This window comes from Nelusetta ayraudi, unplaced genomic scaffold, assembly GCF_046127955.1.
Source record: "Nelusetta ayraudi isolate G7.1 ecotype Tasmania unplaced genomic scaffold, CSIRO-AGI_Nayr_v1 ptg000052l, whole genome shotgun sequence".
In the NCBI taxonomy this organism is placed as follows: domain Eukaryota; kingdom Metazoa; phylum Chordata; class Actinopteri; order Tetraodontiformes; family Monacanthidae; genus Nelusetta; species Nelusetta ayraudi.
Window position 1 is genome coordinate 5,132,041 of NW_027466102.1, and position 24,338 is coordinate 5,156,378.

The 24,338-nt window shown below is 42.7% G+C and overlaps 2 protein-coding genes across 2 annotated transcripts; both read right to left on the reverse strand.

Annotated features, from left to right (window-relative positions):
• Positions 1-3,021: 3,021 nt before the first annotated feature.
• Positions 3,022-19,814, reverse strand: gareml (GRB2 associated, regulator of MAPK1-like). The gene is made up of 7 exons (XM_076037622.1): positions 19,394-19,814; positions 16,359-16,499; positions 11,405-11,535; positions 11,132-11,297; positions 8,526-9,385; positions 6,346-6,515; positions 3,022-4,436 (listed from the first exon to the last, which is right to left on the reverse strand). Exons 1-7 carry the CDS (start codon positions 19,503-19,505, stop codon positions 3,836-3,838), a joined length of 2,181 nt encoding a protein of 726 aa, XP_075893737.1. The 5' UTR covers positions 19,506-19,814; the 3' UTR covers positions 3,022-3,835.
• A 2,274-nt stretch (positions 19,815-22,088) lies between these two features.
• atp5mj (ATP synthase membrane subunit j) lies at positions 22,089-24,338 on the reverse strand. The gene is made up of 4 exons (XM_076037466.1): positions 24,321-24,338; positions 22,980-23,103; positions 22,786-22,806; positions 22,089-22,228 (listed from the first exon to the last, which is right to left on the reverse strand). Exons 1-4 carry the CDS (start codon positions 24,336-24,338, stop codon positions 22,215-22,217), a joined length of 177 nt encoding a protein of 58 aa, XP_075893581.1. The 3' UTR covers positions 22,089-22,214.

A 24,338-nucleotide genomic window follows, 5' to 3' on the forward strand; every position in this document is an offset into this window, starting at 1 on the left:
TTCCACACATCCACTTCCATAAAAGTAATCCATCTTCTGATTACTCCTTGAAAAGGTCATCTAATTACTTCTTTAGATACTTTATTTCATAAGTAATTGATTACTAATTACTTTACTTAAAAAAATTAAAGTAACAGTTGAGAACATCTTGTTTCCTGCACGTACAATGAACCACAATATTCTTTCATTTGGACGAGATGAACTCAAAATAATGTTTGTATTTCCAGCTATCAAATGCAGTTACTGTTTTATCTTTTGCCGCCGCCATGCTTGCTTTGGCGCTTTGTCGCATATCAATGATGTTGCATACACAGCTGTATCATCGATCTGCGACATCATTGTTTTCGGTTGATTTTCTACATTTGAGACATTTTGTGGATAATAAGACATTTTTAGCTTGCAAGATATTTGAGAAAAGTAATGGAATCGTTACTTGATAAAGTAATTATCACATTTGCCATTTTTTCCAGAGTAATCCCGGAACAATACTCTGTTACTAGAAAAGTAGTTTAATTACAGTAGTGTATTACTTAGTAATAGATTACTCTCTGGTACTGCTGGAAAATAAGGAAGGCACACAATTAAGAAAAGGCTTAATGGTTGTTTTCTTTCAAGTTGTTTTCATTCTTTTTTCTCCTCTGACTCCCTGAGTTCAAATTAATCTGTTTATTATTTAAAATTAGTTCATTAATGGATAATTAACTATGCAATTTAATATCTGTTTTTTTTCACAATATTTGTATATTGTTGCCAGTTTCTCTCTCTATCCCTCTCTCCCCTCTCTTCCCCCCCTGTTGCCCCTCACTGATCCCCTTTCTACTCTCTTTTTCACTCTCTGTCCCTGCCTCGGTCCGGTCATGGCCAGAATATCATCCATGAAAGTATAACAAAAACACTCAACAGGTAGTTCCTGAACCGACCTGTGTGATTCACACCCTCGGGTCACAAGCTCTACCTTTGAGAATAAAACCTGTCAGCCATCATAAAGACATTCAGACATACAGTACTTATGCATGTCATTATGGCCAGACAGGACAAGGGGGAGTGGGGTGGGGATTAAACATCATTTTCATAATGTTTATTTTGATTTGTTCATCTTTATTTACATTTTCAGCCTTTACTTGAGGTGACGTTGCAGTTACATAATCCCGCAGTGTGAAAGAGAGATCAGTTTCCAACCTTTGAAGACCCATCATTTAAAAGGGGGATATTTGAAACTGTGAGAACAAAATGGTAATAAGAAAACACCAATACATAAAAATGAAAGATGTCTTTCACACACCATACATTTCCACCATTAGATTTAGTTTGAGTTAACTCAAAAAGTCGTAGCGGTCAAGGCCACAATGGCCGTTTATGTAACTTTTCTGCTGTCATTTGCCATTTGGTCAATTCATAAATATGACAAGAATACTTTTGTGTTATTTTGGAATTCAGCTTTCCTTTTATTCAACCAAACAATTTAGTCTTGAAACGTTTTTTCAATACCCTTTTTAGATTTTATAGTTTAGGTAGATAGGTTTAAAGATATCAGTGCTCTAATATAATATTTTTTTCATTTGTATTTTCTTTAAAACTATCGCTGGACTAATTTCATATAAATCATGTCACAAAATAATATGCAATGCGTAGGGCTGTCGAAGTTAACTCCTTTTAAAGGTACAATGTTTTTTTTTTGTTTGTTTGTTTTTTTAACGCGCGATTAACGCCCGGTTCGGATAGGTGCCGCGGAGGTCGTGGGTGAGCCGCAGCCCTCCTGTTCAGGCCGGGTTCACACCGGCCACGGAAGCGGAGAACCGCTTCCTTTCGGCGCCCTTGTTAACCAATGGTATCGTTCACGCCAAACTCGAAGCGGCGCGCACCTCCGCGAGCGATCCTGGTCAAGCTGAACAGGAAGTCCCTCAAAGAAACACGAGAGAATCTGGTTAATTCTCAAAATAAAATACCGCGATTATGCCTTGAGACTACCTCAAGGTTTAAGGGTTGTTTGTTTTGTTTTGTTTTGTTTTTGTTTTGAGAGTGGACAGTATAAGTATGCAATCGTTTTAAAATGTTCCAATGAAAATAAAAACAATATTTTCACAAAGGAATCATTATTGTCCTCTCCAATGTTTCCTAGAGTATAAGAAACACAATAAATATCTTGTTAAGTCACGTATAGAGCTGGGTAAAAAATTTGCAATTCATTTGCGATTAATCACAAGTTAACTCAGGACATTATGCAATTAAAAATTTTAATCAACTGACAATGTGCCAAAGCGACTCAAGAATGAGGACATTTAGCAGTTCTTTTAATTAGGGTTCAATCTATCTGTTTTAGAGCTAATATTGATCATAGCAATTAACGATGACAGTTACGTTTAATATGAAACCTATACACCCCCAATGTCCTTGAGGGTATATTTGTTTAAACTCAGTGGGAGTTTGAATAAATTATTATTTTTTTTAGGGGGGTGAGGCATAAAACTAAGCAGATCAAGTTTGGTCAAAAATACAAAAATTTTACTTCAATACATTTGCTTCAGTAACTGAAAATTATGCTATTATTATCTTTCAAGGCACTCATTGACATTCCATCTGCACATTATTAGTTCCTGTGCTTTTCCATTTACTTCCTATCTTTCCTATCTTGCTTATTATTAATCCCAGAGCTTTTGTTCAAGGAATCGTCTCATGACTTTGAAACTAAAAGCTTTTTCTACGAGAACGTACATTCAGCGTATTCAATATTTGATTTTGATTTCACAATTTTTGAGGAACATTTTTATAACTTGTCCGTCAAGGCAGGACTATGTTGTATTTGGTAGACAAATTATTTTCCACTTTTGTTAATGTTGTGTAAAAGAGCATTATTTAAAAGTAAAAATACAGCTTTCGGGGGTCTAGATCAACGTATAATTGAATGTAACTATCCAAAACTTGAATAGTAATTTACTGGAAGCATCTACCTGAGATTCTGTATGTTTAATGCCCAGTGTGTAAGATTTAAGAGCATCTGGCGGTAAGAAAGCATATTGCAAACAATGTTCAAGTAAATCTGTATTTTGTGGAATCACACTTGATGTCAGTGGTTACTGAAACATTGCAATCTCCTCACATTTATACGTTTCACTCTTCACGTAAAATGTATTGCATTGTAAAGACTGTTGGCTTTATGAAATTAAAAACTCAATGTCTATTTTGTTATTACACAGATCCCATTAAACATCACACAGCGGGCCTTTAATTTCATAAAATTTGCATTAAACATTGATTGGCTAGCTCTCATTCCAAAACCATTCTGCTCGTTGTATTAGAGTCAATTCCAGGCCATACATTCAATGTGACAAAATGATGGACAGATAAATGGTTTTAAATTTAGGTTGTGGTCAAAAACAGAGACTGTAAATTGGTGAACGCCTTTCAAAATCACAAAAATCATATTAAACCGAGCCGTGGTGTGAATCAAGCACGAACGCTTTGCTGACATGATGCTTCTTTTGCAAGACAAAGGTGTGATTTCCACACGTCCATATAGTGGCCCTGTGTTGTAATGCCTTCAAAAGCATAGACACATGTAAGTCTGCGACAGATGAACTGAGACGGGGCACTTGCAGCTCTCTGTCGTCACCATTTGTTAGTAAACTATTTCCAGTCCCAGTTCATATGCATTCAATACATCGAAGGTTCAGTTCTGTGATTTGACCACAGGGTGGCGTAGTTTCCTTTTTATGAAGTTTTGGTGGGAGTCGGTGGGGCTCAGCAGCCAGTTGGTCACAGTGGAAGGCACATTGAGGAGGGCTCAGTATTCAACAGGCACATTTTCAGGATTGCGAGCAGGTTGTCACGCGGGGGATCATATCTTGGGCCTCCAGCCCTGTATGAACTGCGTGATCTTGGTGACATGCAGGCGGCTCAAGTGGAAGTCGTGCGACAGAATGTCCTCGGTCAGCTGCACCAGGAGGCTGCCGTCGATCCGCTCCCTCTGGAACACGGCCACCGCCGCCTCCGAGAGGCCGATGAATCGCAGGCAGGACGACACCTCCTCCAGCGACAGCACGGACAAGTCGGCCGGGGGCCGCCAGTTGTGGTCGGGGGGCGGCGACAAGCCTTCGCTCGCAACTGCCGACGTCCCGCCGCCCTCGGCTCCTCGGGAGAAATCTGTGGCAGGGTTGGTTGTGGGCTCAGGCGAGGGGCAGGGCGACTGACGGTTGAAGGGGTTCAGGGCCCCGAAGGGAGCGAAGCGGCTCTGGGGGGGCGGAGGCCTCAGGCGAGGTCCCGAGGAGGTGAAGGAGTCCACCCACGGCTCGGCCCAGGTAGCCTGCGCTGGCTGGGGGCCGGCCGAGCTGTCTGCGGGGACATTGGGGGCGGGTTCGGGGCTGGCAGGGTTGGGGGCGGGGCAGTCCGTCCAGGAGCAGGGGTAACAGTAGAGGGAAGTGTTTGGCGAGGGCGAGCAGCTGGGAGAGAGAGCGGCAAAGAGCAACATTAGCATCTAGCCTCTGTCAGCAGGAGTCCAAATATCAACGACCGCATAATAAGACTGAAAACACTTTTGAAACAAACTGTTATATAAATGTCTATGGGTCAGAGAATTCAAGGTCTATTCAAACTACAGCAAAAACCTTTTACATCAGTTACAAAGTACTTCATTTCTTTTCATTTTGTTAATGTATGATTAAATCTTACAGATTCAGGAAAGCCCAAGCCATCGGACAGAAGATTGATTTAAACACAGAATAAAACCACTGAACAGCATACAGAAGTAATATCATGTCTATTATTATACTATTACCCTATCACTTTATAAATTGCACGGTGGTATTAATTTTTTACTTCTCATGCTGCCTTACTAGATGAGCTGGGAGCTGAGCTCTGTGCGCAGCTAAGTTAAAGGGATAGTGCAAACATTTTTTTTGCCAAATACAACAGCCATAATTCTTGCTGTCTTGTCAATTGGTGCATTCCCCGTAATTAACTTTTTTTAATATGGATTTTATGGCATGAGGCAAATTTGCCAAAAATGTTGAACTATCCCTTTAAGGGTTACTTAAAATCTGCTTTTGCCATTCAAATTTGCCATAGCAAAATCAGCAAAAGCATATAGCATATACATATATATATATATATATATATATATATATATATATATACATATATATATATATACACACACACACACACACACACACACACATATATATATATATGAGTAAGGCCATTTATATATATGTGTAAATATATACATACATATATATATAAAATATATATATATGTGTGTGTGTGTGTATATATATATATGTATATATATATATATATACATATATATATATATATATATATACATATATATATATATATATATATACATATATATATATATATATACATGTATATATATATATATATATATATATATATATATATATATATATATGTATATATATATATGTATATATATATATATATATGTGTATATATATATATATATATATGTATATATATATATATATATATATATATATATATATATATATATATATATATATATATATAAATATATATATATACTTTATATAATAGAAAAGAAGAACACTTGCTGCCTGTAAAGGCAGCGACATCTGGAAGCCACACAACTGGCTTGTCATTAGATAATGTGATGAGACACTGACTGGTGCACACATGGTTCAGTTTCTGAAATGTACTCCCTGTGCATCGCATGAGAGGGGTAACATGAACCTAATATTCAACGGCAATGTTTCTGCTTCTGCAATGTCGGAGTGTTGTGTGGGGGGAAAAAAAAAACTTGACAAAAAGTCTGCTATTCCCCTTTTGACAAAATGATTGCAAAATCACTGGCAAGCGCAACAAGCTCTAATTTCAAACCAGCAGTGGAGTGGTGGTGGCGGTGAAGCCAGATTTTGACACAGAATCCAAACACACCTTTGGTTCTGCTGCATTGATTCGGATTCTTCTGCAAACAAAAAAAAAAAAAAGCTTTTCCGGCGTTGCCATAAAGAGGAGTCAAACAGAGGCTGAGTGAGCCAATGTTCTCAGATCTAGAGTCTTAGCCGTCCTCTGCCGTGATGTCTTTCTGACCTTCATCTTTCAAGTGCAGTGTGGAAGCCTTGCACATTTGATGATGCAAAAACTACATGGGAAATGGCACATGTGGCCCTCTGTCTCCAGCTTCAACACAAAGACAATAACTTCTTGCTCCGCTTCTTCAAAAGTGGAGCAAGTTGAAGAGAAGCATACACTTTTTTTCTTCTCAGCAGGCCGCGTGGACGTGTACTATTGTTGGAAAACCACGGTTAAGTGAAATGCACGGTCTATGCGGGCCTTTAAGTTGAATCGTGTGACCTGTACCTTTCCTGGAGGCCAGAGGAGTAGAAGGAGAGGTTGGGTCTCGGGGACGTCGAGGTTTTGGGGAAGCGAGGCGGTAGAGGGGGGCTGGGCGCCGGACTGGAGATGGAGCCCCCCTTAGAGTAGCGGGGGGGCACAGGAGGGGCGATCAAGTAGCGACACTCCTCTCTCACCTACATGCAAAAACCCAACACACACAGAGACAGACGGACAAAAACAGGAGCTTCAACAAGCAAATAAAGTGGGCCTCTGAAACTTGAAATCTTGGGAAGCTGTGTGTGTGTGTGTGTGTGTGTGTGTGTGTGTGTGTGTGTGTGTGTGTGTGCGTCGCCTGGTCTTATTGTTGCCCCTTCTAAATGTCAAACTCTGCGACCTTTACACCTCAAACAACCCCCCCTAAACACGTTTAGTAAGCAGATTCTACACACCCACCACCAGCGCTGCACAAAAACAACAACCACAACAACCACAACACACACACACACACACACACACACACACACACACACACACACACACACACACACACACACACACACGTACACAGCTTCTTGGCAGGATAAATATCAGGCAACGAAGCGCGCCGTGTGTGACAGGGTATAATCGAGCAAACAACAACACCCACACAGCCGATAATCCCCGCCCCAAACAACAGACACGACACACAACAATAAACACTCATATGAGGGAACAGCTAAACATTGGAGTGACTCCCTGACGAGAGCAGCCTTGCATGAAGCAGCCAGTTTGTTTTCCAGGCCAGTCGCCGACGAGATGTGAGTGTAAACATTTTTTTTTTTTTTATCCTCCTGGAGTTTGTCTGAGGCGGCGCTCGAGTCGAGCTTCGACCGAGCACTCGCAGCCTGGGATTTATCATTTGAATAAACAGGTTTTCACTTCCCATTATGGCCAAGCAGGAGAAGGGAAAACAATAAAAAAATGAGGTTTTGTTTTGTTTTTTTACAGGTTTTCCCTGTAAAAAATAGTAAGTGATTAACCTCGTGGAGATTATGTTGCGTTAAAGGTTGCTGGCAAGAATCATAATTAAAACAGGAAATTCCAAATTTAGGTTATTGGTCAAGTTGACTTCAAGTAGATTTGCAGGTCAAGTTGTGTTTTTTTTTAAGAAAAGAAAGTCAGATCCTACAAAAAACAAAAAAAACAAAAAAAAAAACATTTATTGGAGATTTAATGATATGCAATCAGGGGAAAGGGATCCCAGGTTGCCACTCAGACCTCTGGAAGCTTAAAAAAAAAAAAAAAAAAACTTCACTTGTTTCCAGTTTGACTGACTGAAATGAAACTTAGATTTGCACACGTTACAATTTGTTGCCATTATGAGAATTAGTGTGGTTCTTTGTAGTTTGCAACGTCCAGTGTTGTTGGGATTACTCCATAAAAGTAATGCAACTACTGATTACTGGTTACTCCTTAACAAAGTAATTTAATTATTTCTTTAACTACTTTGATTCATAAGTAATCAATTATTAATTACTAATTACTTTAGTTAAAAAAAAAAAAACATCAGTTGCTCAGTGCTTTGGAATGAACTTTTTTAAAGCGCAAACTTTGCAATTCCAAATATTGCCTCTGTCCTCGTAACATGAATGAATGTTTGCTCTCTGAACACAAACTGCACATTGCACTGAACAAACATGCACGGCCCATATTGTTAAAATAATTGGAAGATTTCGGAAAAGTAACAAAAGTCGTTACTTGGTGAAGTAATTATGATATGATGACCAGTATTGACGCAGTAATCCCGTTGCAAAAAGTATCTTAACTACAGTGGTGGATTACTTAGTAATAGATTACTCAGCAACACTGGTCGCGTCTTTACAATTCAAAATGAATAATCATTCAACAGACCAAATGAAGCATCTGTTTAACTCTACAGTATATATAGGACTGTGTTCTGCATTTGACAACCAGGATACAATTAGCGGCATCCTCGGCAATGATGCGTATTCATGTGAGATAAATGTATAGAAGCCCTTACAGGAAGTGTGTGACACATTTGTACGCCTGTGTGTGTGTGTGTGTGTGTGTGTGTGGTCTAAAAGCGTTGGCATATGAATAATTCAAAGCAGGCCTCCTGATGTTTAGCAGTGGGACGCCGCCTCAGACAAGAGACGCCGAAGGACGGAAACGAGGACGAGGAGCGCGAGCGCTTACAAACTCACAGCATCAGATTTGGGGGGCACAGGCGGCGGCGTGGACACCCGCGTCACCACGGTTCCGAGCGAGCCGTCCAGCGACGAGGACGAGTGCAGGGAGATGAGGTTGGGCTCCTTCCCCAGGCCCAGGCCCTCCGGGCTCTGATTGGTCCACAGCTCCTCGTAGGGGATCTCCTCGCCGCTCCTGGTCTCGGCCTCGCTCCACTCCGGGGTCACGTACTCCCGCTCCTCGCCGGGCCCGTCGCCCAGCCGCTCGCCCACCGAGTCCCGGCAGCGCTGCGCCAAGCCCCCGTCCGAAACCCCGCCGCCGTAGCCACACGCCGACAGCCGGCGCAGCGCCGGCGCCAGCGAGTCCTGGCCCGAGACGCAGACACGGGAGCGCCTGGGGCTCGTGCACTCCTCCGTCATGCACTCCAGCTCGGGCCGCGTCTCCCGCACGGCCCGCGAGTAGGCGTCCGGGTCGAAGGCGTGCCGCATCAGGAGGCCCTCCAGCGCCGCCGCGTGCACCGAGGCCTCGGCCGCGTTGAACCGGGGCATGCAGCGCAGCAGCAGGAAGTGGGATGGCGAGACTTCCTGCCGGCGGAGCACCATGCAGAGCACCACCGTCTTGCTGACGATGTTGAGCAGCTTGTAGCGGTGGCCCTCGCGCACGGCGTGCCGGTCGTAGGGGTTCCGCGGCGGCCGCGAGGGCACGGACACGTTGACCGGCAGGCGGACCCGCTCGATGATGCTGCGCACCGTGTGCTCCCCTCCCAGCATGCCTTGCTCCAGGGGGGAGCGCGTGCAGAAGCGGCCGTGGCAGCCGAAGGGGAGGCTGACGCTCTGGTTGGTGCGGTGGTTCATGCACACCAGGCACGGAGTTTTACCTGAGGTGGAGGAGGAGGAGGGAGGAAGAGGAGGTTGAGGGGGAGGAGAACGAGAAGGAGGGGGGAGGAAGAGGAGGAGAGGGAGGAAGAGGAGGTTGAGGGGGAGGAGAACGAGAAGGAGGGGGCAGGAAGAGGAGGAGAGGGAGGAGGAGAAAAAGGGGGGGAGGAGCAGGAAGGGGAGGAAGACGAGGAGAGGGAGGAGAAGAAGGGGAAGGGGGAGGAGTGGGGAGGTGGAGGAGGACATGGAGGAGGAGAAGGAGGAGGACGAGGAGCAGGAAGAGATGGATGAGGATGAGAACGAAGAGGACAAGGTGGTCGAGTAGGAGGAAGATGAGAGGAGGAAGAGGAGGAGGAGGAAACATGGAAGGGGAGCAGGAGGTGATCGAGGAGGAGGACGATGAGGAGGATGACGACGACGACGAGGAAGAGGAGGAGGAAGATGAGGAGAAGTAGCAGTCGGAGCAGGAGGAGGAGGAAGAGGAGGAGGTGAAGTTGGACGAGAAGAAGCAAGAAGAGGAGGAGGAGGAGGAGGGCATGCAGGAGGACATGAGGAAGACAAGGTGGACGAGAGGGAGGAAGAGGAGGAGGAGGAGGAGGAGCAGCAGGAAGATGAGGAGAAGTAGGAGGAGGAGGAGGAGGTGGACGAGGAAGAAGGGGAGGAGGAGGAGGAGGAGGAGAAGGAGGAGGAGGAGGTGGACAAGAAGAAGCAAGAAGAGGAGGAGGAAGAGGAGAAGGAGAAGGAAGATGAGGAGAAGTAGTAGGAGGAGGAGGAGGAGGAGGAGGAGGAGAAGCTGAGTTGACGAATGGCACAACAAACACTCCAGAACCCCCCTCCCCCGCCAACGGAGAATGACCGAAACAAGACGATGTGTGGAAAGTGGGGAAAGTTGGAGCAAAGCTAATCCTGGCCCTCCTCTGTCACATTGTTTTAATTGAGGGAGTAAATCAGATGGAGGTATTGCTCTTTTGTGACATCACAAGCCACTGTCCTGCATGTTTCACCACATGCATTCTGAACATTGGGAGAAACTTAAAAAAGTTCATTTATAGCCAAGAGACACACACACATCCTAACAACTGGCTGAATGTTGCACGATGGGGGACTTTTGAAATGACTTTGATTGAAGGTCGAACAGTCAGTTTGTGAGGCTGCTGAGGGAGGAGTCAACCCTCGATGCAAACTCAGACCTATGACTCAGCATTTTCTTGTGAATATGTGAACCCCTCTGAGTTCTGTTCCGTGTTGTGGTTCGCTTTAATTGCGCGTTGTGACCACAAAGCGCTCCAGGAACCTTTCGTCTTTTTACCTTACATGCTTGCCCTACATCGAAAACACGCTACATCGCAAAGTGAAGATCACCCCTAATCCAAAGCAGTCAATTTTAGCGCTCTGGAAAAACTACAGTAGTGTGAACAGAAAGACGATCCAAGCTGAAGTGGACCAGAAAGAGAACTGAGTCCACTTCAAATGAGCTGACAATGTGAAGGCAAATAGAACTAAGTCCCTTTTCTCTTGGTCCACTTTTTGGACTCAGTTCGGTACTTTTAAGCAGGCTAAACATTCAACTGCTTGATGGGTGCATGACACAGTTTTCGCTCTCACACTAAACATTTTTACAGATGACATTTTTAGATATATATGTATATATATGTACATATATATATATATATATATATATATATATATATATATATATATATACATATAAATGTAAAAAAAAACACTAAAAAATTTAGTTCACTCACTTCTTGGGGTCTTTCCCAGGCGCCTCAGGAGCGCACTCAGACCCGTCTTTTCCTTGGAGGGCGTGGCACAGAGGAGCTCCGCCTTCCCCATGAGTGACAGCTCATCTCCCGCCTGCAGAGTGAAGCTGTAGGGTTCGCTGTCTTCGCTGAACTCCCCCGAAACCACCTGAGGGGCAGATGCATAAACATGCGTTTGGGCACAGCCGGCGAGGAGCGGTTTTTGTCGCACGGTAGAAGCGCCGAAGAAGACGCTATAAATATTTATGCCCGAACCTTCACGCTGAAAGTGATGCTCTCCATGACGAAGACTCGGTCCGGAAAGACTGCAGCCACTTCCTCCACGCTGGCAAAGTACTGGATGGGATCCCTGACGTCTCGGTCTTCATCCAACAACTTGAACTTTCCTGGGGGGTGGGGGGGGGGGGGGGGGAATGGAAGCGGGATAAGACGAAAAAGCCGAGGGTGGCATGTCTGCCCTGAGGCTGGGAGGTCGTGGGTTTGAATCAAAAAAAAAAATGGTACCCATTGCCTCCCTGCTTGGTACTCAGCATCAATGAGGGTTGGACTTTAATGGGATTTGTCAAATGCGGAGGACAAATTCTGCATCCATCAGTGGAACTTTGACTTTGACAAGGAATCCACAATAGATTTAATAACAAGGGAGAGAAAGAAAGTTCAAGGAAGTGTGCTGGAAAGCACCATTGTTGGGATTACTCCATAAAAGTAATCCAACTACTGATTACTGATTACTTCTTTAAAATGTAATCTAATTACTTCTTGAACTACTTTGTTTCATAAGTAATCAATTACTAATTACTTTACTTTAAAAAAAAAAAAAAAGATAAAGCAACAGTTGAGAACGTCTTGTTTCCTGCACAGAACGAACAACGAACCACAATATTCTTTCATTTGGACGAGATGAACTCAAAATGATGTTTGTATTTCCAGCTATCATACGCAATTGCTGTTCTTTCTTTTGCCGCCGCCATGCTTGTCTTTCTTTCGGTTGTTTTTCTAAATTTTAAGACATTTTGAGGACGAGAAGACACTTTTAGCTTGCAAAACATTTCGTAAAAGTAATGGAATCGTTACTTGATAAAGTAATTACCATTTTTGCCAGTGTGATCCCGTCACATGACTCTGTTACTAAAAAAAGTAGGTAAATCACAGTAGTGGATTACTTAGTAATGGATTACTCGCCAACACTGCTGGGAAGTGAGGAAGGCACACAATTAAGCAAAGGCGAGAGGAGCCAAAGAGAAATCGGAAGAAAAAAATTGCGTATGTGGCCTTGAAAAGAAGTTCTTTTTTCTTCTCTGACTCCCCTGAGTTCGACTGGGACACCACACACACACACACACACACACACACACACACACACACACACACACACACACACACACACAGGAGACACATTTTGGACACGAAGAAAACAAAGACACCTCCGTGACCTGTGACCTGGCACCAGCTCCCAGCCAATCAGCAGCCGACAGGGTCGTCATGGCAACCAATAAAGGATCCCCCATTCTCACGCAGAGCAGAGACACATCACCATGGCTACCCTCGCACATACACTATCGCACACACACACACACACACACACACACACACACACACACACACACACACACACACACACACACACACACAATCTTCCCTGCTCCCTTTCACCCTTTCTCTGGCCGGCCCCTCCCCTGCTGTCTGCGCTCCAGCGATGCAGTCCAGGGGCTGTTTGTGTTTCCTGTTCGGATGACTGTAAATGTTTTCAGCGTGCCACTCTGTCATGCGGCAAAGGACCTTTTAAGGAGCCCACAACACCCCGCCCGCCCCTCCGCAGCCCAGTTCAGAGACATAATAAAATGATACTTGGCTCGTGTTTCCGAGTTCGTCACATTTCGTTTCGACGCCGAATGACGTTGCTGGTAAACAGAGAGCGGAAGATTTTTTTTTTCTCTTTTTTTCTGTGCGTCAGAGACGGAGCAGAATACCAAACGAACAGCGCAGCGCCACTTCCTTGCCTGCCCGCGCCCCCTCTTCTCTGTCTCCTCCAACCTTTAGGACTTCAACACACTACATCCCTACAACACCAGCAAGCGCACCCTCCTCCCCCCACACTTTTCTTTTCTTTTTTTTTTTTTTTTTACCACAGCCAAGGAAACCCTCCTCGCATCCCCCTGAAAGTGAACTCTGGGGGTTACCCCTGCAGCGGAAAAAAAAACTTCCGGTCCATTCCCAAAAAAAGTCCCCCTGCAAAAGTGAGATTATTTAGATTAGATTATACAATGCAGTTAGCGGCTTATTTACGCTTTAAAATCTTGTCACATGGGCTCCGGCTGGCAGTCTCACATTACATGGGTGGCAGTGGCGCCACTTGCTTCCCTGAAACCCATTCATTCATTCATTCATTCATTCAGCTTTTCTATCCTCCACCCAGCAGTCATCCCTTTCCCCCGTCTGATGGAGGGAGTAGGATACGGACACGGGGAGGAGGGGTGAGAAAGAGTGAGCATCCTGTTGTCCATCCCCGGGGGAACCCTATATTGCTCTCCTCCTAAGCTTATTTAGACTTCCTGCATGAAGTCATCGCACAGACATGAGCTCACCACCGGCGACGCTTTCTGATCCGACAACGGGTCACCTGACCAAAGTGGTCCTAAAGTATGCAGAAATTCAAATCGGGTGTATTGACTTTCCGTCTTTCCGTCATGGAGAAATGTGGCATTAAAGTGCATGACAACTTCACACACCAGTGCACTGACGTAGTGCTGCAGTTTTCCCAACAGCAACATTAAACTGAATGCACCAAATTAATACTCCTAAATGCTAATATGAATCTTGTTACCTTTATTTAAAAACACTTTAAAAAAAATCACCAGTTTAATCTAATCCCATATATACTGTATATATATAATTTCAGTTCTGAAATCTTACTCATCCTTGTTGCTGACTTCCAATGTAAAACGGTGGCCCAACTAACTAACTAGTGGGCAACCTGCCCATAACAACCAAAAAAGAAGACCAAGAAGAATACAGGTGACTGCAAGCCTAGCTACCGCTAAAGAGATTAGCAGCACATAAGCACTTGCACAGAGAACATGAGCACATAAGCACAGAGAACACGTTGGCCACATAATTTTAACTGGCTCTGCTCTGGTCCACTGGATCGTGATAGACAGAAAGTTTAGTCCAATGACTTTTTAAGTGTTTACTTTAGCTTCTACAATCACTGTCTAGGCCTCTTATCAAATGTATTAATTAAATGTGAGAAAAGTAAGAGTGTTTCATGAAACCTGATGTCCACTCTTGGCAGCAATATTCATGTGTTGTTTGTGTGTTGTTTGGCAAATTATGACACACACAATTTAACAAAAGTAAACTGTGATTTGCAAAACTTGCCAAAAGTGAACGGAGACAAAATCATATGACACATTCTAGAGAGCTTAATGGGCCAACAACTGAATGCACTCTGAACAACAGAATAATTGTAGTTATATATAATTGTACTGCATAAGTTGGCCATTTTAAATGTTCCAAAACTGCTCTGAAAGAAGGAGGCTGGGATGATTTCCCTCGTCGCACCAAAATCAGAATGACTTCCAGAAGGCAGATTTGGCGTGCTAGCTGATTTTCCCCCAGACTCCCCACACTCTAGACAAATCAATCAACGGAACAGCCAAAACTTCAAACTATGAAGACAAACTCTCACCTGTTTATTTCTTTGAAAGAAACATAACAGATCTTTTGGCAGTGACCATATGGGAACTTTGGAGGTGGAATCTCTCCAACAGAGCTGTCCAACATTTTGTAGATCATCTCAGAGCCAAATTGTTGATCCTGCGTTTCAGACGTCTGAGAAACTGTAAACTGCAAGCTGCTGTTTTTTTTGTTTTTTTTAATGGATCTAATCTAATATGCCTATCAATATGCAAGCACTATTTATAATATGAAAGCCCACACCGTCTGCAGTGGTGATGATCTCAACCTGGGCTGGGGCCTGGGCAACCTCCCGCCTAAATGTTCTTTCATTCATGTGAAAACTAGCCTGAGAGGCAGCAGTAGTGTGAGGTGACATCAGCAGCCCATCAATGAGGGAGCCAGCGAGGAGGAGGCATTAGGATCGCGTTACACAGCCAGTAATGTGGCTGATCAGACAGTCTGAGCAGCGGAATTGTGGGGGACTGAGCTCCGGTGAGATCATCATGACTAGACTCATTCAAGGGGAAGACGAGAGGCTGACGGGAAGGAGGAGTCAGTGGTGGCTGAGAGCGCCGTGCAAATGTACGATTTGTTGTGTTTTGAGTTTGAGTCTTATTAAATATAAACAGCTATTGGGGTAAAGGCTGAAAAATAGTTATTTCAGTTTTTTCTGTTTTTGCAATGAAGCAGGCCCAGCAATACAATCTAAATTGTTTTCAGTCAGTCTTAGGATTCCACAACGGATGACCATCCTTGCTGTTATGATGCATGCACAAAGTGATTATTTCAACACGGTATTAGAAATCACAGATAAAGAAAAGAGGAAAGAGAAGAAGACACTAGTACCAGTGCTTGGATTGAGACTAGCTAGAGTAGCAGCAGTTCTAGCACAACTCAATGGTATTTTCATATTAAAATATTTTTTAGCACTGAAGCACTTTTTTGCAAATATGTATAAGTATATGAGTGAAAATCCATGTATGTATATATGCATGTATACATACAAATATATACAGTACATACATAGACATACATATATGTCTTGTTTTTCGCTTAAATCACGACAGGCTTGACTGGCTTAAGCTTGTTTCAGTCCAATGAACAACATTATGAAAAGTGAGACGGATGTGTTAACGTTGTTTACCCACAGTACAAGTTAGTAAGTTAGTAAATATTTTGAATTTGGAACATATGGTACATATTGTACAATATAGAATACACAGACCGAGTGGATCTAAAACTACAAAATCCTCAATTTTTGCAGCAGTTAAGACATACAATCATCAAAACAGAGGGTGGTAAAGGGTTAAGAGTATGAATTAGTAGGGAAAAAAGTTCTCTATTGAAGCTTTCTTTCTGTCGTCAGAGTGTTTTTTTTTCCAGAAACGCTAATCTGTTTGTGGTATTGTTTTGTTTGCATAAGCACAGAGGGACACGCTCTGTCCCATAAAGTAGAAAGGGGAAAAAAAATATTGAAAAGCGCGCATGAAATGCAGTGTGTCTTTTTGTGTATATCCAATTGTGCAAATACCCTGGTACTGCAGAGGGATGTCTATCTTGGGTCCAATCACGTAGTGTCCCTCCTCTAAGCTGTGGGCTGTCACTGTGGTCCACTGACGGCAGGAGTGCAGGAGAACCACATCCTCCTCTGTCAGGCCCTCCACGCATTCACCTGAATCGCACACAAACACAGAAACAGACGACAGGATTAGGAATGAACAAAGAGTCTATATGAAAAAAAAAATAAAACAAGTTTGTATTCTACTATAGCGCTAGCTATAGGACCATACTTGCTGTAGGATTCTGTGGCTGTAATTATTACCACTGCTGATAGTTTGGCACCGACCTAACCTACTCATCAGGGCCACGCTTTACAGCTGGCAACCCACTATTACCCAACACCATGCGTACACACACACACACACACACACACACACACACACAGCTATCCAGCTTTAACTCCAGTCATTGTGCCACACAAATGCATTGATCCCTGCTGATAGAGGGAGGTAAAACTCAATCGCATCACTAACAAACACACACAGCTCTCACAGATCACAAGCATTCACAGCTATTTGTTTTCGTTGCTGTCGCTGAGGTATTTGTGCTTTTTAATTCAATGAGCAAGTTGATGGACAGATTATGTGCATATTATTGCCGGATGAAAACGCCATTTATGACTTTCTTGAGCAACAGGACATATTTCACATGAGTAATTGTTTCCTTTAGCATGAGATGATGGACTCATTTTCTTTCTCCAAAAATGTTTTTTAAACTACCGCTGTTGAAATTGTGGAACTGGGCCTTGAAGTGTTCTAGTAGAGAATGAAGGTTACACAACCTTGCAATGAAGCGATAAAATTCAAAGAAGATAGAGAAAAAAAGAAGACAATAGCTGAAGGCTTCCCTCCTTCCAAAGAGATACTGGAGTAGCAGCTGGTTTATCAAAACACAACGGCACAAAATTCATATTTCAGGAAGAACAAGAATTATCCTTGTTGCAAAAGATGTTACTCCAGATTGACTAGCTTCGTCCAGACTTCAGCTAAATACTGCAGTACATCCCACTGTCCGACCCAATGGGACAAGTAGACGGTGGTATTGGCCAATGTCCAATGGGATATAACTTTGTTTCAAACTCTTACATTCTGATAGAAAAAGTTTAAGGTCTGTTGCTACTCACACCAATAGGAGGCCTTGAGCCTCAGCTTGTTATTTTTCAACAAAGAATTTAATAAGTTAAAAAAATTAAAATAAAAAAAATAACAAAACGAAACGAAACGGGGAAAAAAAACAACCCAGATGTAGTGTGTTGTGTGTTGGTGTGTCTTAATAATATGAACTACACTTATGGAAACGGTATCATTAGCATCATTAGCATCACTATTGTGTGCAAGTTTCCCCAGTTCTCCAAATGTTTGCCTCCGTAACATAACAACAGCGGTTTACGGATGCTATCACGACGAGCTAACATCTCATGCCGCACTAAATATGTAATGTGGGTGGGTGGGCTGAGCAAACCGTCGAACCACCGTGTGTATAATAACGCCCTCCCCGCTCTCCATTAACTCAGCGAGTAAGGTGCCTTTTGGGGTGGGGGGGTGACGCTCCCGCGGATGCGCGCACTCGTCCGCGCTCGCGGAGGAAAGTTGGAAGGTTTTCCTCCTCGTTGGTATTCACCACAGTCACCGACAGATTACAGCATTTACATATGAAAAGAAGTGAGCAGTACTTCAGCAACACAACAGACACTTTGTGGCTTTCCGGTCTTCACTGGACTGAAACAAGTTTGGCCGTGACACCCATCGGCCGTATTCCGAGGCACAAGCAGCGAACCCGGTGGGCCACGTTTAGCGTCGTCGGCGCTGTCAGCGTAAATCATAACTCAAATAAATAGAGAGGCGAGCGTGGATGTTACATAATGACTTCCTTATGCGTTCGTGTGTTGGCGTGAGCTGGGAAAGTCGGGAGTCCGAGAAGAACAGGCAATAAGGTGGACGTAGTTTCTCAAACTAAACGGAAACTGTAGCGTTGGTTTCACAATAAAAGCACAGATATATGGGGACTGACAAATGTGCATTACGTGCCGCATAGATGTTTGGTCGAGTGATCATTAAGCGATAAAATACTTTTGCAAAAACCAATTACCCCTACGAGAACATTTTCAGTAAATATTTGTGGGATTTAAGTGGGATTTTATTTGTATACGCCTTATCCACAAAACAAACTTATTTAACTAAAATGGCCAAAACTATATTGGTAATTTTTGACTGTAACAGTAAATCCTATGCCTGCTAAGGGACTGACAATGTATTTTCTGGAAATGAAACGTGCAGGCACAGAAACCGCTCTAGATTAAATTGTGTAGCCTACTTTACATCTGAGTCCTACACAGAAATTTGGCACTTTTCACTCTAAACTTTTCAAAACTCTAATTATCAAAGTGGGATACATGTGTATTTGTATGTATGTATGTATATGTACTATGAGTAATAAATACGTTTTATATTTATGTTATTAATTTACGTGTGTGTCCTCGACGTAATGAATGCACTTTTCTCATTTCTTCAGAGTTCACTGAAAGAGTGGAGGCAAATAATATTGCTCGTAAGCAGAGTTAAAGTGACAGTCATTATTATTGCCGTTCAAAAACTAATGATGGGATAAAAGCAACGATAAATGCCTATTTAGGTCAATCAGTTGCACTGAGTATGTTGGGCCATCTGCTAAATTATCTGGCTTAAAAGTCACGCCAATTTATTTTGGAAGCATTTCCGGAAAGTACGGTCTTTCCTTCGCAACGTTGCTATTATCAAAAGACCCCCACATTTTTAGTTAAATATTAGTTAATGTAGAAAATGGCTTTAGAAAGCCATGTAGCGACAAAATCCGAACTGTTACTCAATTTTTCTGACATTTTATGAGTCGAAGTCGAGGTTTGGTTGACACAACTGTGGTGACATAAAGCGGAACGGTTTCGCTGGCGATTCACAAAGGCGACATCCTCGGCGTGTGAAAAGTTTGACGGGTCGTGCTGGAGGTCGGAAAAAAAGGTCCGGGTCTTACCGTGGGCCAGGCGCACCAGGGTGGGCAGGCGGAACTTGCTGACCACCGCGTCCAGCGGCAGCGCCAACGGGCTCCAAGTGATCTCCGACAGGCTCGCCGACAACTTCTCCATCCTCCCGGGTCATCACGGTACCGGAGACGAAGGGGATGGTGATGATGGTGGCGGCGGAGACAACGACGGCGGGATCGGCGATGAAGATGAGGGCGACGAGGATGAGGGCGACGGAGGCTGTGTGATGATGTCGAAGAGTTTCGCCATGTTCGAGTGTGGGAACGAGGGGAGAGCGCAGCCACTGTCGGTGCGCTGCGGCGGTGGGAGGGCGCGCAATCCCTCTGCCTTTCTCCCTCTGTCAATCAGTGTTTGTCCACCACCCCCATGGAGGCCACGCACACACCGCGAGGACAAACTCTGATACTGTGTGGTTCATCATTAATGCGAGGATTAAATGGCATAAAGGCGCAGCAGGTGGAAAGGACCTCAAGGTTGTTTTGTGTTTTTTTCCCAATCGTGACGTGGATCCATGTTGTGAAGGGCAAAGAAAGTTTTTTTTTTTTTGCCAAAGTTGAACTTGGTTTGGAATGAAACTTTTTTTTTGTATCAAGGAAACTTTTCACCTCTCCTTTGTACTTCCTTAAATAAAAACGTTGCAGATGATAAAACTGATTTTTAAAAAAAAATCAGTGTCTGCCACTGTCACTGTTTCTCCAGTTTCTTTACGATTTCTTCTTCGATATAGTGCAAAGGTTGAACGTGCTTTATGTTTGAAGGTGGCAAAATGGATGTGTAAGATTTCAGACTTGAGCAGCCTTGCAAGGTTAGTGTTTCCAAACTATTCCTACAATAATGAACAGTATGAAGATCATTGCATGTTGTTCAGCATGATATTCCAGAATATAACCAAAGTGTTTTGAATTTTTCCTGAAACCATCAGTCATTCAATGTATCCTAAATCGATGGTAGACTTGGGATGTTTGAGGGGTTAAGAGCCAGAATGACTGGACACAAAAACGTCTCATGTATACGTTGGTAACCATTGCCTTGCAGCAGCCAGTTCTTCAGTTCACTGAAAGTTTTGTTTTGCATAGAATTGAACCAATTCGTCGTCCTACTTTGCAGGATTCAAGTCATCCCCAGCCAATACCAGCTATTTAATCAGCAACCACAGAGACAGTCACAGTACTTTTGTTGCACCAATTGGTTGTGTGTCCATCCTGGTGGACATCGAGAAGGATTTCAATTTTAATGGATGGCACTAGATTCATTTGCTTGAGCTAGCTGGTTGGGCCAAGCTACAGTTTGCCAGTTTAAGAAACTTTTTTTTTCTCCACAATTGATGTTATCACAAACAATAGTACTTTCGCAAGATTCTGAAAATAGTATCGTTTTAAAGCACACTGCAAAAACATTTAATTTTGCACTAAAAGTAAAAGAAGGCCCTCAAAACCTGTCAATGAGAGGGTGATCTGAGAGAGCACTGTACTTTGTATTTTCCATCCACGCTTAAAAACAGTTTGCTTACTATTATTAACCCCTACCAGTGACCAAGACGGTCGGACTAGACTTTAATAATGAAGAGTAATGGTAGAACAAGAATACCATCACAAAATGCCCATTGGATAATCCAGACTAAAGACTGTTGTTTTCATCATGTGTTGTTTGACTTTTGGATTTCTGCTGTTGAAGTTCTACTCTTGAAAATATTAACATTTCATAAATAATGAAAGAATTCTGGGCGCTTCCCTGTGTGGATCCAGCATCTCCTCCCTGCGAACTGAGAACTCTAAATTGTCCGTTGGCGTTTTGAGTGTGAAAGGTTGTTTTGTCTTTATATGTGGCCCTGTGATGAAGTGCCGACTTGTCCAAGGTGTAACTCTGCCTTCGCGCTGTGACTGCTAGGCCCAGCATAAACCCACACAAAATTTAGTTCAAGAGAAAATGGGTGTGGAAGATGAATGAATGAAATAATGTATTTACTTTGTTGTGATAGGGGCACTACAGTCCTGCCAAGAGCATAATGGTACAGTCTCTGATGATATCGCTGAAGTACAGTCCTAAACCTCTGGCCCCAGGCAGGTCTCTGGTCAACAGTTCAATAAACCTAACAGTAAACAGAAAGTGATTCATTTGATATTGATTTTTTTTTTCTCACCAACTTGTGATGACGGTTGTTTTTCGTTTTATCTTTCCATTCTGTTCACTTTGTTAAACTGTAAGCCCAGACCAAGTCTCACTGGCTATTAATAGCTCACCCATTCTCCCACAAGAACACACGGAGAATTGAAAATAGAGGATAAATGTCCAAAGCACCTCACAATCAGCACTGAACCAGCTTGAGACCCAACATATCTTATGCTTTATACTTTTGGTGACCTTTTTAGTAATTTAGGAGTTTAAAAATAGCTACTATACTGGAAGTGTTTTTGTAACTAGGAAACGAATGGATGACACAAGTGGTCATGTTAGCTTATGACTATTTTCAATTTAATTAGTTGCTGCTTCAATAACCAGTGGCTTATGTAAAAGAGGGAGATCACAAAACTTGCTTTATCCGTTCCCTGACATTCAAAATCTGGGACTTCCTGATTAGATTTTATTTCTTTCAGTCTCAAGCCATTAGAGCTTTTATGGCATCTTCAAAAAAAACCTTGAAACAATAATTCATGAGAGTTGAAAGAAAAAATTACGACAGAATGATCAATGTGAACGATAACTTTATTCCTTCCATATTTATGAAAATGACAGAATGAAGCTGGACCTCTGGATCAATAACTGGGACATTATTTGACAGCAGGGGGAAAGGTGGTCGGCATGGTGGAATACTCAATGGGAAGGCTCTGCAAAAAGAGATGGGGGGGGGGGAAATTACAAATCCTTTATTTGGTTGGTCTGTGCACAATACCACAAACCCCGCCAAGAATACACAGAGCAGGATTCCAAAGGCACAAAACATTTGATGGTCTACTAGTGACATCTAGAGGTAAAGATAAGTAATGACAACCGGATTCTCTAGACTTCCATCTGAAGTCAGTTTCTGATTTTCTGACGTTTTTTTTCTCCTTTGAACTTTTATACCACTAATAAAATGCGTATGTGCTGACTTTCCCCATCTAAAGCAGTGGAAATTGGCGCAACCTGCTAACGTCTTTGTTTTGGAGACTAAGGTGTTTCCACCATGAAAGCTGCATTATTTAAACGATAATCAAGTTCATCGTCACCGTTTTAATGATACGATAAAATGTACGTTTTCAGATGTACAAATCATGAATTTTATAAGCAGCATTTTAGATAATCTACAATCAAAATCATCAAAACATGATGACTTTCCATTTTCTTGTCTCTTTTATAGTTATCCACTAACATTAAAGAGTTATCAAAATGGTACATTACTTACTGTCCTTCACAGCCTTTTTGCCTGGAATAAAAAAAAAACAAACACGTTATATTAGTTTCTTTGAACATGTCACACAGGAGAAATAACACTATACATGCATCTTAAGTACATAAAACATGTTGCACGCTCAGAATCAGTCCATCAGTTATACTCTGTAGCACACAATTCTTATTTGCAACAAGTTCAAAACTCACCCCCATAGGAAACTTTGTAGTAGAGGTACGTCATGATGCCAAGACCGACCCACATCTCTTGGTAGGCCTTAGTGTAGTAAGGGCTCATCTTGCTCCACCAACCTGCAAACATGTTTCCAGCTACCTGTACGGGGCAAAAGCAAGACATTTAGAAGAGGCATTACAATCAGACTTGTGTTGCATAACCATGATGGACACTCTGCCTATTATAAAATCCCAATATAGTCAGTCAAGAAGACGTACAGTCTTTCATACTGCATTATTCATAACATTGAAAGGTCGCTCTGACATTTTATCTATTCCAACCATGCTGACAGACAATGTAACACTAGGTCATTTCTACCATGACCCTTTGGTTTATTGAGCTACATAATGGCGTTTGACTCTCTCCAAAAAGTAGAAAAACATGCCAACTTTTATTGATGCTAAATATGTTTAAGTGAAATAACAACTAGAATTCATTATTAATCGGTCAGAGAGATTTTACCGGTCCTGTAACAAGCCCTTGCTAAAGACAACGCTAGTTGCTTGCTAACATTTAGATCCCTAAAGTATTATTGCCGAAGTATCGCGTAAACACATCAAGTATATTACGCCACCGTGCAGTCAGTGGCATAATGAAAAGATGCTGCAGACTTGAGAGGCAGTTGCGCTTGTCTAATTATGGCTTTAGAGTGTAAACAACCTCAATCAATGAAGGACTCCTCTAAAAGCCCTTTAGTAGCTTCCTTGTGCTAGCTTTAGCATTAAGCTAAAACACTACACACGCCACATAGCACAACTGCACTGGAAATATATGAGACCTTATTTTAATGTGCTCTCGAGCGTTATAGTATTGTCCTATGATGGTTAAAATTACAAATATACATTGTGTTACCTTTTATGTCACGCTGCAGAACGAAGGTCAGGCCGGCTACTGCTCTGCTGCTGTACGTCAAAGTCGTAGGGGAAAAGCCGTCTTCTTCTTCTTCTTCTTCTGTTTCCCGTTGGGTTCAACTTCTTCTTTAGGCGTTAGAGGTTGGCGGACCAGAGTAATAGCGCTTTACCGCCACCAGTCGGATGGAGTGCGGGAAGGCGGCTGTAGTTAGCTTAACAATCTTTCAGATTCGTCGAAATATATCAGCTTCTCTGTAAAACATGATATTTTGGTTGTGTGCTGACTGTCTCACGCTGTATTTTCAGAAGGATATGGGCATGAAAAGTTATTACATTGCCACCTTTTTAGTGACTGAAAATGGTGATTCCTTTGGATGGTGTCAGTGCCTGCAGTTCAACAGCATTTTCACCAGTTCCTGTTGTTTCCAGGTGGGTGCCAGTGTAACCCAATGTGTAAGTGAGAACCTGGCCTGTCCTTACCAT